Here is a 20,771-nt window from a genome sequence, read left to right on the forward strand (position 1 = left end):
GGAACGGCCAGGGTGGAGGAGAAGCGTGACGGGGAGTGGCGGTGTCTTAGTCCTGGGGGAAAGCGAAGCAGCTTCCAGGAGGAAACAGGCGTTTCCTTCCCACGCGCTCGGCGAAGCCCTGGGTCCTGGCCCTGGGCCTCCACCCAGCCCCTCCCGGCGCCCTGGGAAAAGCCAGTCGCTACACACAGGCACATGCAGGCCCCGGGGCCGCGCCCTAAGGAGAGCAGCACCCACGGCCAATTGCTATGGCAACTCCGGGGCTCGTTCCATTCCCCACCCCGCCGATCCCCCCGCCTCCTGCCTGAGCTGCAGCCAACCGGCTTGTGCGCGTCCCAGGAGCGCGCTATAAAACCTGCGCGGTGGCGCCGGGCAGGGGCGAGCCCGACCAGGAGCAGCGCGCGCAGAGCCAATCTCCGACCTGGAAAGCCCTGTGAAAGCGGCAGGAAAACGCCTGAACATGCAGAGTGCGCAGAGCCTGCGTCTCGGTCCACCCAATCAGTGCCGCTGCCTGGCTTTCCTCCTGCTCCTCCATCTCCTGGGACAGGTGAGTGGCGCACTCATCAGGTGCCTCTGGTTACTTTGCCTTTCTTGGGCGGCCCCTGCTCGGTCCCGGGGTTGCTCTGCCTTCCAGGGTCCCTGCTAAGAAGTTTCTCCTGATCTCGCCCGCCTCCAGGTCCTTGCGACTCCGCGCTGCCCCTCCTCGTGCCCGGCTCCGTGCCCCAAGAAGCCGCCGACCTGCGCCCCCGGGGTGAGAGCCGTGCTGGACGACTGCTCCTGCTGCCTGGTGTGCGCCCGCCAGCGCGGCGAGAGCTGCTCCGTGATGCTGCCCTGCGAGGAGAGCCGCGGTCTCTTCTGCGACCGCAGAGCGGACCCCAGCGCCCAGACTGGCATCTGCATGGGTAACCCTGCCCCCTCCTCCGCTTGACCTCCTGTCCCTCAGCTAGCGGAGCTGCCCGCTCTTTCCTCTCCCCTTCCCCCCGCTCCCGAGAGGGTGATGAGCAAATACTAACAGTGATGCCGTGGGTGATGTTTATGGAGCGCTGTGTGCCGGGGATGGTCTGGGGGCGCGTGGGGCTTTGCGGAGCGCCAGAAGCCAGAAGGGAAACCTGCCCGCGGAGGTGAGAAGCATTTGCCTCCCTAGAGAAGAATCTAGATAGACAGGGAGCAGAGCAGAGTTAAGGGCCAGTGAAGTCATTTCCTTTGGAAGTTTCCAGGGTACGCTTGGGGGGTGATGGAATCTTGGGCTTACTTACAGGCTCACAGTTCCCCCAACTGTAGCCAGGCTGGTTTGTTTTCACACCTGTAATTGTCCTGTTTGAGCCAAAGCAGCCACTGCTCTCCTGGGATGACTATGCAACCCCTGTCTGGGCCGTGAGTAAAATAAAAATGCAGGCAACCAGCCAATCCAGGATGGTGAAACTTAATCAACTGGGGATCAATTTCCCACACGGTGCACCATTTAGTTGGAGACCTGTCCCTGCCTCCCTGGATAAGAGGGCTTGGAATAGGCTTTTACTTTCTTCTCTAAACGAGTAATGATTTATTGTGCTGGAATGCCAAGGAATCCTGATGCCCTTCCCAATTTGACCAGTTAACCTGTTTGGAGGCTTATGAAGAGCACTTTTTTCTTTTTAATTCTGAGCTTCTGGAGTAGGAGAATCTAAGGAGGTTCTTGCGAAACGACACTATCATTGGGAACAACAGCTGAGGGCCCTGGGGAATGTCACTTCACGGCTCTGCCCATCTTTCCTCGTGCGTAAAATGAGTGGTGGGACTGGGTGGTCTTGAGTGTTTCTTCTTGCACTGGGAGGCCTCCATGAGGACATCTCTCTGCTGGTGGTGGATCAGCAACCAGATGGCCTCAACTAGAAAAAGAATGATTTGGGGCTTGGAGTATGTGCTGTGGCTCTTATATAGCCTCTTCGATGCACCATGTTCTTGATTTTCTCTCCCCTTCCCTCTATGCTCTGCTTCCCCAACATTCTAGCGATAGAAGGAGACAATTGTGTGTTCGATGGAGTCATCTACCAAAGTGGAGAGACCTTCCAGCCTAGCTGCAAATACCAGTGCGCCTGCCAAGATGGGCAGGTTGGTTGTGTGCCCCGCTGTGAAGAGGACCTGCTACTGCCCCAGCCTGACTGCCCAGCTCCGAGAAAAGTTAAAGTGCCTGGGGAGTGCTGTGAAAAGTGGATCTGTGACTCCAATGAGACGGGGACATTAGGGGACCTCCAAACCCTTCCAGGTGAGAAATTCAACATACCTGAAAATGATCACAGCACAGGACTAAGTGCCTGCAGGAAGCATGTACGCTCTTTGGGATCTGCAGTGAGAAACTGGCTTCAGCTTCTGGTCATTCAGTTGTGGAGTCCAGCTTGCCCACTGAGATCAGACACATCACGTGTTGGAATCCCAGACAAGTTATTGAAGTACACACAGCCTCTTCTGAAGAAGAATCACATCCAGTGGTTCTGTTGAGCCATAGGAATGATTTTTCTTATTACACGACTGCCATTTATATTGTAGTCTGTCCCACTTGACCCTTGTTAACATTGCAAAGATGTGCTTTGGCGACTTTATGCAAAACATGTAATCGATTGAGCTTCTGTACTTGTGGCAAGTGTCAACTCCATGGGAACACCATTTAAGCCATTTGCAAAGGGCCTGGTGATGACTCTTTCTTTTCTGGACTCTGTCAACTACCTGTGTACTCTTAAGACCAACTTCCCTAAAGAATGCCATCCCTGGACAGGTGTCACAGAGAAATGCCACCTTTCCAGGTGCTGCAGGAAGGATCAAGCGATACTTCAGGATCTTTGTTTTGCTTTTCCTTTTGTTTTGGCTTATAAAGGAAGTGATATTTTTTGAAAAGCAAACATTCAAGATCCAGTAGAGAATATTTTAGAAGCCATTAATCAGCCAGATTATTTATACTGGCAGTACACAGAACTTTACAGTTTTTCTGAAGTCAGAAATTCTCAGCCATGCTTACAGATAGGAAAACTGCCATGTAAGAGAGGAGATGTGCCCTAGGCCATGCATATTAAATGTTGAGACAGAACTGTCTGTCATCAAAGTCCCAGTGACTATATCCTACAACCCAAATAACCAATTCTACCTCCCTAAGGCAGAGCATTACCTCCATCACTATTCTGAGTTGGTTGGTTCTACTTACTCATCCAATTACAATTTTTTCATTATCCTTTCTCTGGACAAAATCACACATTGAAAACATTACGGTTTATGGAATGGTTTTTGATGCTATACTGTGCTATATTCTTAGAACTACTAAGCTTCTCAAAGACAGGTCCTCCTAAACTTCTTATGAACAAATCGGACAGTCATTCCACAAAGATTTCTTGAAGGCCGACCATGTGCCAGGCATTGTGCTACCTGTTAGGGGTTTATAAATACAGAGATCCAGGTCTGCCCCCTGAGAACACCTGAGTTGCACAGGTACCGAACTGGATGAAACGCTCTTCCTAATGATGGTTGAAAGGACCACTTTGCCATCCCCACATTTTATGCAATAACACTGTTCCTATTTCAACATCCTGTAGCCTACAGGACCGAAGCCACTCTAGGAGTTGCAGTCTCCGACTCAGGTATCAACTGCATTGAGCAGACCACAGAGTGGAGTGCGTGTTCCAAGAGTTGTGGCATGGGTTTTTCCACCCGGGTCACCAACAGGAATCCACACTGCGAGATGGTGAAGCAGACCCGGCTCTGCGTGGTGCGACCCTGTGACCAAGAGCACCAGCAGCCGGCAGATAAGGTATGAGCCTGGGAGGAGCCCCCACCACAGAGGAGGGGGCCTTGCCTCATTGGGGCCTGTGTTTTATTTTTTGTTGTTGTTTTTGTTTTTCTTATAAGGCAAGGAATAGTGACTTTATTCAGAAAGCCAGCAGACCGAGAAGATGGCGGACTAGTGTCCCCAAAAACCATCTTAATGGGGTCTGGATGTCAGTTTATTTTATAGAACAGAGAAGGGGAGGAGGTGGGGAAATAAAGTAAAAAGACCATTGATTTTGCAAAATATCTCCTGGCTTGGCCAGCATCAGGGAGGGGATGTGTTAATTTCTTCTTTTCTGCAGGCATTCACAGGTGGGCAGGGTCAGATTGTCTCCCTGTGAGCTGAACAAAGGCACTTTAGTTTAACATTCAGGCAGCAGCAGGGCAGGGTTCCCTGAGGCAGTCCATTATGTATGATTATAAAAACAAAAAGCAAAGCTTAAAGTAAAAGAAACAGATCCAACATGGAGTCAGAGTTTGCTCTTCCCTGTAACAATTCCCCACTGTCTTGTCCATTCCACACTCCTGTGGAAAAGGGGGCAATGACCATTCTAACTGCTTCTTGCTGTGTCTTGTCAGATGGATCTTTCTGAGAATGTCCACCATTGGTGCCAGCTGTTCCAAATGTTGAGATTTGTCTTCTTTTGTTCCTCTTCAGAAAGTGTTTACTTTACACCTGTAGACTTAAAAAATATTCACAACCTAAAAGTTGAGAGTTATGTTTTATTCGGAAGGGGGGCCTGGGCTTTAGAAAGTCACTGTGAAGCTGACTTCAAGGTCAGCTCTAATGAAGGAGTTTACCTTCTTTTATTTTCTGTTTAATGTATTGAAATATCCCCAGCAACTCACAGCAGATGAAGAGGGAGGGGCCAGACCTCTACAGTAATGTCCCCGGTTGAGAGAAGTCTGGCAAATCTCATTTCATCCTGGAAAAAACTGGCTACTCAGTGGTCAAACATGATTTCTTTTAGAGAGGTCATTTCTGAGCTCAGCTTTCTTCACCCTTTAGGTTCAGTCTGAAGGAAGTAACAGAGTAGGGACTACATCTGCCTTCCTCATCCCTCAGTCCCCCACATCCTACCTGGGATGTACTGTGTGCTTGATAAACAACTGTTGATGAATAAATGAATGGATGTCTGGGAATTATTTTCTGTATTTCAAAAAGCCTAGTATGACTAGTACATTTGCCAGCATAAGGCTATCTGTGCCAAATAAAATAGCACATTTCTTTCCTTTTTTGCTGGAATGATATCAACTCAGTGTGTTAATGCTGAGTACAAGGCATGCAGATCAGAAGCTCTGATTGGTTCCTGATGACATCACAAGCCTTGTTAGCAGAGCCCTAGGTCAGATAAATGCAGTACCCAAATCGAACTAGTGTATGAACCCTTGTACAAACCTAAGGCCAAAATAAAACGGTTCCTAACAATGAAAGATTTACATATCTCTCCACTGAGGCAATATCATCTCATGCTTAAGGGTGCAACTCTGGAGCCAGACAGCCTGGCTTTAAATCTTGGCTTCCCACATGAACTAGCTATGGGATCTTGGGTGATTTTCTTAACCTTTAAGCCTCAGTTCTTTCCCCCATATACAGAGACATTAACAGTACCTACCTCAGAGTTGTCATGAGGATTAAATAGAATGAATTTGTGAAGTGCTGGGCATAGATGACTCTTAACATAAATATCATTACCTAATATTAAGCATCATTTCTATTTATTGATAAAATAAGAGTCTCTAGTGGTTGCATTGTTAGATGGCTACTTAGCTGCATGACTTTGTGAGGTCCATTCTAACTTTATGCTTCTTCCACCAATTTAGAAAGAGCCCCTAGAAACACCTTCTTCTCTGTTTCTGTCCTTCCCTCTCTCTCTCTCTCTTTCTCACACACACACACACACACACACACACACACACACACAGATATTGCAGACCTTGTACCTTTTTGTGGATATTGGCAAAAATATACACTAAACATTAAATATTAAAAAGGAAAAAACAAGAAGCCTTTAAATATTGTCAAGTACACAGTAACTTGTTTATTAAATAAGCCATTTCCATGTCATGACTTTAAAATTTTGCTTTTTCTATTGTTTCTTTTTCCAAAATTCATATTTTTCTTGTACCTTGCACCAAATTTGATATTGGGAGATATTATATTTAAGACATTTATTTATAGTGTGTGTGTGTATATATATATATATATATATATATATATATATATATATATATATATATATTTCATTAAGGGGCCAGAAATTTGTTTGGAATCTAGGGAAATGCCAGCCAAATAATCATTACTTCCTTATCACCAAAAGGTTCTTAAATGTGAGATGGTGCTTCTTAAAGCGTGATTCCCCAGACCAGCAGCATCATCTAAGAACTTGTTAGAAATGGAAATTATGGGGGCGCACATCAAACCTACTGAATCAGAAACTCTGGGTGTAAGGCCCAACAATGTGTGTTTTAACAAACTCTCTAGATGATTCTGATGCACTCTTATTAAAGTTTGAGAGCTACCAATTTTAGAGAATTCCAAGTCTCATCACTCCACAAGCTGTGGATTACAACTAGGAAGGTGAAAAGCAGTGGAAAATTGTGACAAATTAGGTGAAGAAATCTAGGTGGGAAATTAACATATCATCAATGTCTTACTGAATTATCAATATTGGGGTTCCTCTTCAACTCTTACCAATGGAATGTTGAATAAATTCTCCACTTACCGTGCCTTCATGGAAACTAACCTTAAATCCCACTGTCTTAGACTTTCCTGAGTCACAGTGTAATAGAAGGAACGGGTTTTGTGTCAGACAAATTCACGTTCTAGATGTTTTCTGATCACTTTGGCCTCTGAGACTACGATTACTCATTTATAAAACTTGGACGGTTGCTCTTTATGTGAATAACTGCTCCTTGTATGAGTGAATGTTCCTAATAAGGTTAAGTAAGTTAATGTCTGAAAAATATTTGAAACATTAGTAGGCTTGCAGTGATGCCATATTTATTCCATTTCTCTTTATAACACCTAAGAATGTATTGGGCTAATAACAACGCCAAAGCCTATTTACGGTGGTTTGAAAAAATAGGTTTCTTTATCATACATATGCTTTCATCGTCATGCTTATGCCACATGGTCAAAAGATGGTTATATACAATTAGGCATGATTTCCACATTCTAGATAGGAAGGCAAATGAATGCAGGAAGTGATTAAGAACTGTACCCATCTGAAGGGCAAAGGATTTCCCAGGATCCCTTGGTTTATGCATCACTGGCCAGAACTTGGCCACAAGGCCATTGCAAGCTCCCAGATATTCTGGGGAAGAATATACTTGTAGTGGACCACATTACTCAAACAAAATTAACATTCTGTTAGCAAAGAAGAAAGAGCAACAGATTTTGGGTAGGCAACTAGCAAGTTATTCCATATGCCTAGACTGATCCCTTGGAGGAATGATGGCCGTTTCATGCATCACTCCTTTTCTTCTTTCTTAGAAAGGGAAAAAGTGTCTCCGCACTACCAAGTCACTCAAAGCCATCCACCTGCAGTTTGAGAACTGCACGAGCCTATACACCTACAAGCCCAGGTTCTGCGGTGTCTGCAGCGATGGCCGATGCTGTACCCCACACAACACCAAAACCATCCAGGTGGAGTTCCAGTGCTCCCCAGGCCAGACCCTCAAGAAACCAGTGATGGTCATCGGGACCTGCACCTGTCACAACAACTGTCCTCATAACAATGCGTCTTTCCTCCAAGACTTAAAGCCAAACACCAGCAGAGGAGAAATGTAATGTGTCCCCTAAGAAGCCCACCTACAGAGGCAACCTGTAGCCACCCACTATCAAATGACTATAAGAAAAATTACAAAGAATTATTATCCACATCTGCATCCCATGTATTTTCTGTGGTCATATGAGGTCAGTTATGTCTGTTTTTTTTTCATGAAAGATATGATTAACTGTAAACTTGGAATCAAGGTAAGCTCAGGATAGTGCTTAGGGATGACATTCTTTTGTGCTGTTTACTACACATGAAAATTTCTGTAAACTTCAGAAATCAGATATATGTCTTACTGTGTAGACTGTATCCCATTACACTCATTTTGTTATACGCTAGTGAAATTTCAAGAAAAGGTCACAGTAATGAATGACAACGGTGAAATCTAAGGTCATACTGAGGGTGTCATCATACAAATATTTCACCATAGATTGAGATTTGACCTAAGGGTTCTCTGTGGAGCGCTCATTTTGAGTAGCTCAACTCTGAACTTCAAATTCCGAGATCCGAGGAAACATATAGCTCTTCAACTCGAAATCTAGAGATTATCAGTTTTTTGTGTACATAGAAAACAAGCTGTATCTACAGTAATGGAATGCTTATTAATTAAGTGCACTGGTGTCATCAATTGACTCCATTTCAGACAAGTTGACTCCTTTCCAAAAGAAAGAAGCTAAACAGAAAACTCTCCCTTATACATAGATGACCAGCCTCTACCAGCCCTCAGACATTTGTATGTGTCTGGAGGCTGCTGGGGATCACTAGTTTTTTAATTCAGAAGAAGCAGAACATATCAGCAGGGCTCCTCTCGCCTTACTGATGAATAAACTGAGGCCCAAAACACCTGATTACAACCTTCGATGACTTTCAAGTGTGCTGGTAGTGGAATTTTGAAAAAGAAGAACAAGATCGACAAGACTGCAGTGACAAGATACCACAAACTCTATGGGAGTTTAGAATTATTGTACAGATCCCCAAACTTATCCTTGGGCCTTAGTTATGCAAACTCATGAACAAGATATATGTGTCTACATACATGTATCTAACTTGTCAGGCTATAAGATAGGTTGCAAACTTAAAATGTATACATTCTTCTAATGTCACCTTATGTGTTCAGCTTTTCTCCTTTGAAGTATTTATATAAATATAAATTATACATTTTTAAAATATTCCTTTTACTTTCTCTGTTTGTCAGACATTACTAAATAAACATGATCTTATCAGTGTGTGACTCTGCTGTTATTTTTGTGCTTCTGAGTTGTTTATTGAAAATATAAATTAAAATTTACAAATTAAATATTGAAAGCAAAGTGGTCATCCTTAGTTGAGCTTACAAATTCTTATCAGAAGGAAAACAAAAGACAGCTCTTAATTTGGTGATCTCTATTGCCAAGGCCTCAGATATTCTCCACACTTTCTACTCAATCCAATATCTGGATCCCTGATGTTTTTTTCTGGACAACCTGCAAGACACCTCCACATGTTAAAAATTTCGTCTTTATTCCTGTCCTGCCCCTGGGTTCTTCAGAACCATTTTTTTTTTTTAGACTCTATATATATGTGTTAGCATATGGTATTTGTTTTACTCTTTCTGACTTATTTCACACTGTATGACAGACTCTAAGTCCATCTACCTCACTACAAATAAGTCAATTTCGTGTCTTTTTATGGCTGAGTAATATTCCATTGTATATATGTGCCACGTCTTCTTTATCCATTCATCTGATGGACATTTAGGTTGTTTCCAACTCCGGGCTATTGTAAACAGAGCTGCAATGAACATTGTGGTACATGACTCTTTTTGAATTATGGTTTTCTCAGGGTATATGCCCAGTAGTGGGATTGCTGGGTCCTATGGTAGTTCTATTTTTAGTTTTTTAAGGAACCTCCATACTGTTCTCCATAGTGGCTGTATCAATTTACATTCCCACCAACAGTGCAAGAGGGTTCCCTTTTCTCCACACCCTCTCCAGCATTTATTGTTTGTAGATTTTTTGATGATGGCCATTCTGACTGGTGTGAGGTGATACCTCATTGTAGTTTTGATTTGCATTTCTCTAATGATTAGTGACATTGAGCATCCTTTCATGTGTCTGTTGGCAACCTGTATATCTTCTTTGGAGAAATGTCTATTTAGGTCTTCTGCCCATTTTTGGATTGGGTTGTTTGTTTTTCTGATATTGAGCTTCGTGAGCTGCTTGTAAATTTTGGAGATTAATCCTTTGTCAGTTGCTTTGTTTGCAAATATTTTCTCCCATTCTGAGGGTTGTCTTTTCATCTTGTTTATGGTTTCCTTTGCTGTGCAAAAGCTTTTAAGTTTCATTAGGTCCCATTTGTTTATTTTTGTTTTTATTTCCATTTCTCTAGGAGGTGGGTCAAAAAGGACCTTGCTGTGATTTATGTCAGAGTGTTCTGCCTATGTTTTCCTCTAAGAGTTTTATAGTGTCTGGCCTTACATTTAGGTCTTTAATCCATTTTGAGTTTATTTTTGTGTATGGTGTTAGAGAGTGTTCTAATTTCATTCTTTTACATGTAGCTGTCCAGTTTTCCCAGCACCACTTATTGAAGAGGCTGTCTTTTCTGCATTGTATATTCTTGCCTCCTTTATCAAAGATAAGGTGACCATATGTGCGTGGGTTTATCTCTGGGCTTTCTATCCTGTTCCATTGATCTATATTTCTGTTTTTGTGCCAGTACCATACTGTCTTGATTACTCTAGCTTTGTAGTATAGTCTGAAGTTTGATAGGGAGTGCATTGAACCTGTAGATTGCTTTGGGTAGTATAGTCATTTTCACAATGTTGATTCTTCCAATCCAAGAGCATGGTATATCTCTCCATCTGTTTGTATCATATTTAATTTCTATTATCAGTGTCTTATAGTTTTCTGCATACAGGTCTTTTGTCTCCTTAGGTAGGTTTATTCCTAGGTATTTTATTCTTTTTGTTGCAATGGTAAATGGGAGTGTTTCCTTAATTTCTCTTTCAGATTTTTCATCATTAGTTATTTTACAATTATTCTTTAAAAATCCCATTACTCTGAGCATCTTGAGGCCAGTACCTTAGTCTTCTTTGTATCTGCCCCAGTACCTGGAACACAATAGGACCTCACTCTAAATCTACTGAATGAATGGATGGACAGATGGATAAGTGAATGAATGAATGAGTTATGTATTGACAAAAGATAAAATGTTCTTCAAAATAGATGTTAGGCTTTTAAACTATCTTTTTCAGTATCACTATCACTATGATTTTCTTTACCTCTCACTTAGAGATCTCCCCACTCTGTAACATCCACAAAAACACACACATGCATTCCTGAAATTATAATTTCAGCCAGTTGAAAAAATGTGATCTGATCTACAAATATTTGTTAAATCCAGAACATTCTAGTAATACAGCAAGGAAAGTTATACTTACCGAGCAGAGTTTAGGGCTGCAGACAGTGCAGGCTTGGGAGTTATCCAAACCTGGGTTGCATATGGGACCTATTCTTTCCCAGCTGTGGGATATTGAAAAATTTGGATACACCCTCTGAGCCTCAGTTTCCACACCTGTAAGGTGAAACCATAATATTGAGAGAATAGTCAGTCACCCTAGTTTGTCCTGGACTGAGATGGTCCCTGAGACTCAGGACTTTCAGTCGTAAAATCAGGACAGTCCCAGGCAAACTGGGATGAGCTGGTCACCCTAAGTATCAACTACATATTGTTGTAACATTATACACGTTCATAAGCACTTGACCATGCCAGGCACCTAGTAGGCCAGCAAATGACAGCTGTTAATATGATAAGTATCCAGTAAAGACAAGCACTGCCCCTTAGTCTTTGCACGTCATGTTCAGAGGCAGACATTACTGACCTCATTTTTACAGGAAAAGACATAGTGACTAAAAGAAGTTAATGACCTATTAAGGACACAGTAAATGAAGGAGCTGGGATTCAAACTCAGAGTCTGCCCGAGCTCAGAGCCAAAGTTCTTTCTTTTCTACGGCGCCGCAGCCACTGAGGCCAAGTATATTTTCAGCAACCAAAACAATTCCAACAGTTTTCATTTTTGTGCTGTTTTCCCAAACTATAAATGTTCTCTTTTAGAAACTGCATTGCAAAGTAGTGAGATTGTTGAGATCATTCTGTGAATGTGAAATTTTGAGAGCACTTAATTGCTGTTCAGTGATAAGGCACGCTTCACTGAAAATTATTGGAGGATTTTTCTTTTCTTTTACCACACAAGGATTCAGTTCAACACTGCAGCAAGGACATCTTTAAGCAAGGAAATAACTTTGTCACATGCCTATCTGTGCTTGATGAGATTATCAGTAAAGCTTTTGCTGGAGATTTCTGGGCAGTATTAGACTTCTCTCCCAGGGTCTTCCTTGTAAGTACACGTTGTCATGCTTCTGAATGGGTTTCACTCCAAAATGCTCAACATCACAAGTCAAATCATCAAAACAGTATGTCCTTTTGGCCCTGTGCTATCGAGCTTAGTTTGAAGATTCATTTTTGTTGGAAGTATGTTCATCTTAACCACACCGCATGGTTCTTGCAGGCGGTGCTATGCTGTCTCGACCACGGAGTGTTCACCAAATTCAATTACCACTTCAGTAACACTGCTGGCACATGCTGAACTCTGAATAATGAAGAATTCTCTGCAGCCAACCTGCTGAGGACTGTGAATTACGGCTACATTGAGCCAGCTGTTCCAGGGATAATCAGAAGGTTCAAAGGGTAAGGATGGCAATGCTGTACAATTCTTACTAAAGGATATGTGTCTTTCTCTTTAGGACAAGAAAATGAAGGTCTGAATTTCAACCTAGGAAGCTCTACAAAAGAATATGCAGTTCCATGCAAATGGCAGAGTTTCACAGAATGAACAGCCCACCAGTATTGTTGGGCTGGAAGGTGCTTGGAAATAAATGTTTTATAATCCAAGAAGAGGATGTTGCTTGGATTTATATTTTATTAGCAAAATAAGAGAAGCAAGATCTGTTTGTAGCATTGATTCAGAAGTCTGGAAGAGGTTATAAAGTTCTTCACTTGGGTTAAATAAAGATCAGTATGCTCCACGCTGACCCAAATTTGTCCTGCTAAAGCAAGGCCACCCACAAGATCCTTGGAAGACCTTGCCAGAGAAGATCCCAGTACATGCAAGTTCTAGTTCCTCTGCAAGTTCAGCAGTGAGAATCTTCCCCAATACTACAGAGCATCTCAGTGCCCAGGGAAAAGGATAAAAACAACAAGGGTCCTGTTGAGTGTGCCCTGTCTTCTCTCCAAACTCCATATCCTCATTCAGAAATATACTTCAGGGCTTCCCTGGTGGCGCAGTGGTTGAGAGTCCGCCTGCCGATGCGGCGGGACACGGGTTCGTGCCCCGGTCTGGGTAGATCCCACATGCCGCGGAGCGGCTGGGCCCATGAGCCACGGCTTGCTGAGCCTGCGCGTCCGGAGCCTGTGCTCCGCAACGGGAGAGTCCACAACAGTGAGAGGCCCGTGTACCGCAAAAAATATACTTCAAGGTCACCTTCTCTAAGAAGTCTTGTCAATTGCACGCTTAAGCCCCTAACAGAACTGGCCACTCCCTCCTTTGTGCCTAAATGTTCCTTGTAGCAATTCTATCATAAATGCTAAAATACCCTACGTCTGTTATTTGTTTTCATGTTTTTCTCCCATTAGACTCTAAGCTCCATGAGGGCAGGGACGTTGTTTGGTTTTCTTGCCACTGCTTCACACCGTGCTTCTCAACTTTTCCATCACCTTACTCTAAACAGCAGAGCATAATAAACAACTACAACAGAAATCTAGTGTTCCAAGCCAAAGTTTCTATGGCATGCCACATTTTTCTCTTAAAAATTCAGGTAAACCTTGACTTCTTTTTAATCCATCCATGTTTGTTTAAATATAGAAATAACATTTAAAATTTCTAATTGGCTAGCTTATTCAACTTTTCCCACCTAAATCTTCAAGCAAAATTGATGCTGCAGAATGGTGTTTACACTGAAGCCTCTCATATTTCCTTGCATACTTCACATAGTCAGATTAGCAGTAATAAGTACAATTCCAAATTCTATCTCATTTTAGGAGCCATCAATCGTAAGAGGTACTATTAATTTATACATCAAAAAGAAATAAAAAATTCTTCCAGTTGACCTGGACACACCATCAATTATAAGCCCAAAAGTCTCACTTTCAGAAGTACAAAAATGTTATTAAATGTTTCTTTTAGAATATTTAACATTTAGGAAGAAGATAAAGAAGAAGAAGATGGTGGAGAAGAGAAAGAACTAACATTTATCAAGCTTATTAGGTACCAGGCAACATGCAAAGTGTTTTACAGAGTTTGCCTCATTCACTTCAGTCCATATAAAAAAACCTATGTGGTTGGTACTATTATATCTCAAAATTACAGATGAGGAAAACAAAGCTGTAGGAAGACAAACAGCTTGCACAGGATCATAAATCTATTATGTAGTAAAGCCTGGATCCAAATCCCCACATTCTGCATCTAGAATTTGTGCATTTAATCCCTCTGCCTTACTGTCTGTATCCTGGGTTATGTGTACTTATGTTGGAGAAGCAAGTAGCTGATCCTCAAGAAAGTCAAATGGTTGAATAAGCTGCTACTAAACCCTGAAGGATTTGTGCTCCGGACACTGGTGATCACCTAAGGAATTTCCCTAACAGGTGGCCTTGCGAGTACATGCAGTTCTTTGCCAAGCAAAATCATTGGCTTTGGGTAACAACTCTGAGACCAAGAGCTGTTAGGAACATGGTCTTGAGCTTCTCACCAGTCACTGAGATTAAGGCAGGTGTTGCTTCTTTTGGGCGTTCATTAATTAAGGAATTCAACAAATATGTACTGATCACCTACCATATTCCAAGTCATGTGCAGTCACTGGGAACCAAACAATGAACAAGACAAGTATAGTCCTTACCCTCATGAAGCTTATAGTCTGGTGGGTTGTTCGAGTTTTTCCTTAGACCTCGATTCCTCAGACTAAACTATTTACCCTTTTTAGCCTTTCCTCTTCTGCTCACTATTTTAACTATTCTCATGGGACAGGGCTCCCTAGCTCAGCCCCACATTTGGGGACCCCCTACATCCAAAAGAAGGTCCAGAGAAAATAAGCTCCCTATACCTGAGTCAGAAACAACCTCTGTTCTTATGTAAGCCGGTTCCTCATCTGAAACCACCTTAGATGTCAATATCTCATCTGAAAATGAGCTACTTACAGAGGTCCCTTTGCAGTGACCATGAAAAAGAGGAGTCTTTTGTGCCTACTAAACAAATACCTGGAAGATTTCAGAAGTACATAGAGAGGTAGGGGTTTCAGAGGTCTCCCTGTGAGTCCTCATTCACTAAGAGAATGATTTAGCCCCCAAGCCTATGTTCATTGGTTTATTCAGAGGGATCATGGGGTGCTCTTTTTCTCTTGGGCAGAATGGCTCAAGTTCTATTGTGTCCATACCCTTCTTGTTGCTATATTATGTACCTGGAATGTCCTCCTCCCATTAGCTTCACCTTTTGAAATCTTGTCTATCATTCAAGATACCACTACAAGATGCTATCTACTAAGATTTATCCAATCCCCACCACGCCTCTTCAACCAAGACAAAAATATAGTAGCAGAACATATTGGAAAACACTGAACTTGGAGTCAGAAAACCAAGCATGTACTCATTGCTTGGCTTCTGGACTTCTATGCCCACAAAATGAGGATGTTGAATTCAGCAGCTCCTGTGGTCCCATCCATCTTGATAATTATGGAGTACTTACTATGTGCCATGCACTCATAAATTTCATCTTTATAACCTTATTTTTCCTCACAACAACCCTAAAAGATGAGCAATGTTACCCTATTTTCCAGATGAGACTGGTAAGGATTCAAGCTCAGGGGCACCTGGCTGTAGAGACCAGACGCCTTGTAGCATCACTTACCATCATTTCCCAAGAGCTTCAGTGCCCTTCCTCCTCCTTTTCTCTTTTATTATAATGAGCATTCTAAAGGTTGAACTCATTGCAATAGAAGCAATTATGTTTTTCTGGATTGGAAAATAACCACCATAGCCTTTAGATTTATTCTGGTCTCTCTAGGCACTGTGGTGATGAAATAAGCAATGAAGATATTAATTAAAACTGTATCTATACATCCCTCAACGTGGTAGAGAGATTAAAAAAAAAATCAAACAGGAAACCAGCTATTAAAACTATATCCTACCAATCAAAGAATTTGACTTTTTTATGGGACCACTTGATTTGTCGGGTCGGAATAAGATACCAAGGTGTATCTATAAATGCAAAGCTTTGTAGACAGATTCATTGAATTGGTCAGAACATTTTTTGAAATGTGTTGTTTCGTTTAAACAATTTGTTTATGACCCAAGTTACTAACTAGTTAATGACCATTCAATGTATAGAGCCTACTAACGTTAAAAAAAATTAACCTATATTATTTATCCAAGAAAAATGTATTAATTAATTAATACTTTTATTTGATCAAAGCTTGAGTCTGTCTAAGGCCTGACTACACACCTTTTGTCCTATTAGGTTGGACATACAGATAAATTCTTACAATGTTGAACACAGATTCTTAAACAACAGTGTTGAACTTCATACCACAGTGGAATGGTTAATGCAGTATAGATTGTTCAACCTTGGAACAAAAGTGAAGTTCAAGTATTATTTTCTATGACCTTCCTTAAAAACACAAAGCCCTGCCTTTTAGTGGGCATACTTTTCTCCCAACACTTTGTATTGATGTACACATCCCTTCAATCCTATATAACTTAAATGTGGATTTACAAGACCCTCGAATCTCGTAAATTGCCCCAAATTTTTTTCTGCCACTGATTTTTCTACTACTCTTTTAGTTCTGTGTCTTTCTCGTCTTTGATGAATAGCTTTGAAAATGTCCAGAGAAGGTACTTGTTGTTTTCTGAGGGGAGAAATGGCATTGTTTGACTCCGGTGTTCCCTGAACTCTACAGTCTCTGAAAAAACAGTAAGAGTCAAGACCCCTCATCCCCACCCTGATTAGCTAGGTATATGTAACATTTTTTATATGGCCATTAAGCCCAGAGCAAGTGTCCTTTTATTGGTTATCTAGACCTTTCATAGGCATTTGGTCAAATTTTAAATTACTCAGGATTTGTGACTTCTACATAATAAAACCCTGTTTACATGTTCTTGGCTATTTCAGATTAACTGTCTAGTTACATGATTCAGTGTTAAAAGGTAGTTGATACATCACAGCTCAGGAGGAACCACCTGAAGTAGTATTAAAGGTGTTACTTTGTTTCCAAGATTTCAGTTTGCCTTCTTCTTGACTCTCTCTCTCCAACTTGTCAATTTCTTGCTTTCTTTTCTTCAAAGATTTTTGGAAAGTGCAAGCACTCCCCAATCCATTGGTCCACAAAGATAACACTGAGTTGTAACATTTGCTCTGTGTGCCCACTGATGCCCTCTTTTCTATGTTAAACAGTTGAACTGCCCTTATCAAGTTTAGTAGGTGGAAAGCAAACATAGGAGAAATCTCTATATGAGCACAACTAAGAAAGATCCTTTATCCATCAACTGAAATTATCACAGCCATTATTACAGGTCATAGATAATACCTTATGGGCTGTGTTCGCCTCTCTTCACTCCTTTACAAAGTGTTAAACAATAATTTCTCACAAAATGGGTACTCAGTAAATGCCATATAAAAATAAAAGGATAAAATGATGAAAGAATGGAAGGATCATTAGATGGAGGGATATTAGGTGGTTAGATAAAGGTATTAATTGATGAGCAGATAAACAAACAAATGAGAACTTGCACCTTATGACTGTCATTCCCTGACCCTTTCAGTAAAAGTTTTACCTTTGCAAAATTTATGCTAAAAGTCTGGAAAGGTCCATTAATTATCATCTCAGGAATTTGTCCAGAGTTCACCCCTGTCCACAGCAATTGCTCCACGCTCCCTTCCCTGGTTCTCAGCAACCCTCCTATTAATTCTATGCCTCAGTCTGCATTGTTTCTATTGATTCTTGTTCCTAGCCTTAACCTGGCCCAATTTATGATGTACGTTCTCCAGCCATACTCTCTCTAAACTTTCCCCTTTCACCTTTGTGAGCCTGGCCAGCTAGATGGGCTCTTTATCTCCCAAGCTGTCCATCAAAAGTATAGGAATTGTATAGTTAGACTTAAAATTCAACTGTTAGACTTAAAACCAGCCCAATTTTAACTGATGCTGTTTATGTTCTTTGTCCTTGCCTGAATAACAAATCACTCTAATACCATTGTACATTATAGGTATTTCTTTGTCACCAGACCCCCAGTTTCGTGCAGGATTAAGCCCACAATGGCTTAAGGAGTGTAGTACTCTCTTCAACTCTAGGGGGGAAAATGTGTGTAAAAGTAGTAGGTAAATTCCAAATCCCCATTTGAAATAAATTATTAATAGGGGTCATTAGCTGTCTACACTTTAAGACATTTGAACATAAATTCAAATTTTTCCTCATCCAGATGCTTGACATTTGACAAAGCCCATTGGGCATTCTAGTTCCAGCCCTCTGGATGATTGACGGAGCAACGAGCAGGAAAAGCCAATGTTTGTCACCATGTAGACACTTTCCTATAAAGCTTCAGTGTGCTGCAAACTGAGGAGGACATATTATAGCTAAGTTTTTAAAACTTTGACCATATGCAAAAATGATGAATCAATATGAGTCATTTAGCTAAAAGAATAAATGACCACTGGCAGATAAGACTGTTATCTTGGATTTGGATATGTTTCTGTGTTTTGCAGAAGATGATGTCAGATATTTTTTATTGAAGTATAGTTGATTTACACTGTTATGTTAGTTTCTGGTGTACAGCAGAGTGAGTCAGACATATAGATACAGATATAGATTCTTTTTCATTATAGGTTATTACAAGATATTGAATGTAGTTCTCTGTGCTACACAGTAGGACATTGTTGTTTTTCTATTTTATGTATAGTAGTGTGTATCTGTTAACCCCAACTCCTAATTTATCCTTCCCCCACACCTTCCCCTTTGGTAACCATAAGTTTATTTTCTATGTCTGTGAGTCTGTTTTGTTAATAAGTTCATTTTTATCATTTTTTAAGATTCCACATATAAGTGATATGTGATATTTGTCTTTGTTTGAATTACTTCACTTAGTATGATAATCTCTAAGTCCATGTTGTTGCAAATGGCATTACTTCATTCTTTTTTATGGCTAATTCCATTATAGATGTATACCACATCTTCTTTATCCATTCATCTGTCTATGGACACTTAGCTTGCTTCCGTGTCTTGGCTATTGTAAATTGTGCTGCTATGAACATTGGGGTGCATGTATCTCTTCAAATTAGAGTTTTCATCCTTTTTGGATATATGCCGAAGAGCAGGATTTCTGGATCACATGGTAACTCTATTTTTAGTTTTTTAAGGAACCTTCTTACTGTTCTCCATAGTGGCTGAATCCATGTATATCCCCACCAACAGTGTAGGAGTGTTCCCTTTGCTCCACACCCTCTCCAGCATTTATTGTTTGTAGACTTCTTGATGATGGCCATTCTGACTGGTGTGAGGTGATACCTCAATGTAGTTTTGATTTGCATTTCTCTAATAATTAGTGATATTGAGCATCTTTTCATGTGCCTATTGGCTATCTGTATGTCTTCTTTGAAGAAATGTCTATTTAGATCTTCTGCCCATTTTTTGTTTGGATTGTTTGTTTTTCTTCATATTGAGCTGTATGAGCTGTTTGTACATTTTGGAAATTAAGCCCTTGTCAGTCACATCATTTGCAATTATTTTCTCCTATTCCATAGGTTGTCTTTTCGTTTTTCAAAAGTTTATGAATGTAACCCCTGTTGTATGTATTCTTTGTGGTGATAAGAAGGTGAAGCGTTCCATGATCAATGCCTCTCTCAATCTTGATTCAACTTAACAAGACAATATTTACTAAGTAAGTGGAGTACATAAGGGCATTCTCATGAAGATGATATGCAAAACACCCCACAATTTTGATGTCTGGAATCTCCAAATTTAGTTCCATGAAGACATGGTACATCATTATGTGAGAAATAATTCATCTAACATTTTCTGAGCACTTATGAAACTCACACTGCAAGATCCTTCTTTTCGACCACAGGAGATATTTATTGCTAGCTTATGGAGGGTACATAATCCAATTTTATTTTCTCTCCAGCCTGGTAGGAACTGTTCTGCTGCTATTTCCAGACTCTGGGTCTCTGACCTGCTGCCATCATCCCAATAATTGTAATAGCTTTATTTGGTCATCTACAGTGGGGTAAGGGATAAGATAGGAGAAATCTGTTCTCCCAATTATATCACCACAAGAGTCCACAAGGTGAGTGGGAGACTAATACCTTCTCTTTCCTGAGAGCCACCTTACCTCTCTTCCTCATGCCAAATATCTACTGGACTATTATGGGAGCATATAAAGTGATAGGTAGGGTAGATCTCAAAACAACAGTACAGGGTAATAGGAGGAAAGATGAATTTTGTCCAACTTATGCACTCCTTTGTGCCTCACTAGCAAAGGAAATTCCTGAAAGAAGTGTGCTCCAAATGAATTCTCTATATTTCCTTAGCATTCTCTTTTTTATTTTTTCACAGCTCTCTCTCAAATCCTCTACTCCAACGTCCAATCTGATCTCTCAGCTAATTCTACCCCTTCCCAGTAAAGTTCCTCCATCTCTATTTAACTTCGACAAACTCAAGTGCCTGAGATATTAGCCTGAGGCTAACGAAGGCTCTTCTCTACTTTTTCCTTTTTGACTTATGATGACAGGGCGGGATCAGAGTCCTGTGAATGAGGCAAAAAACGAATGTTCTGAGTTTCATTTTCCGTCATCAAGGGGTTCCACTGATGTCCTCATGAATTTACCTGAAAAAGGAGAGTACCTTGTGGGCAAGGACTGATTTTGCCTCAAAAACAAAACAAATCAAAACCAAAAAAATAAAAACTAGGTGTATTGTGATATCATGAAAAATGGTATGTCTCCTTTCAGCATGGCTTTAACCTCACCCTTTGTGGAAACAATGACCCTAGAATTGTTAAGGGAGGAGACTTTGACTCTTTCTTAGATCCAATTTATACTCCAGCATCTTAATGGAGTAGCTCCAGTTCTAATTAGATTGATTTCCATTCCAAATAACCTTACACGCATTATCTCGTTCAATACTCATA

General features: G+C 41.1%; 1 protein-coding gene across 1 annotated transcript; it reads left to right on the plus strand.

The window, feature by feature from the left end:
* Positions 1-245: 245 nt before the first annotated feature.
* CCN3 (cellular communication network factor 3) lies at positions 246-7,688 on the plus strand (the record flags this gene model as incomplete). The annotated part of the gene is given in 7 exon segments (XM_082858678.1): positions 246-302; positions 306-363; positions 366-544; positions 674-899; positions 1,988-2,242; positions 3,558-3,772; positions 7,286-7,688. Coding segments are annotated over 7 exon segments (1,287 nt in total). The 3' UTR covers positions 7,583-7,688.
* Positions 7,689-20,771: the final 13,083 nt, after the last annotated feature.

This window comes from Leucopleurus acutus, assembly GCF_964270905.1.
Source record: "Leucopleurus acutus genome assembly, chromosome: 17".
In the NCBI taxonomy this organism is placed as follows: Eukaryota; Metazoa; Chordata; class Mammalia; order Artiodactyla; family Delphinidae; genus Leucopleurus; species Leucopleurus acutus.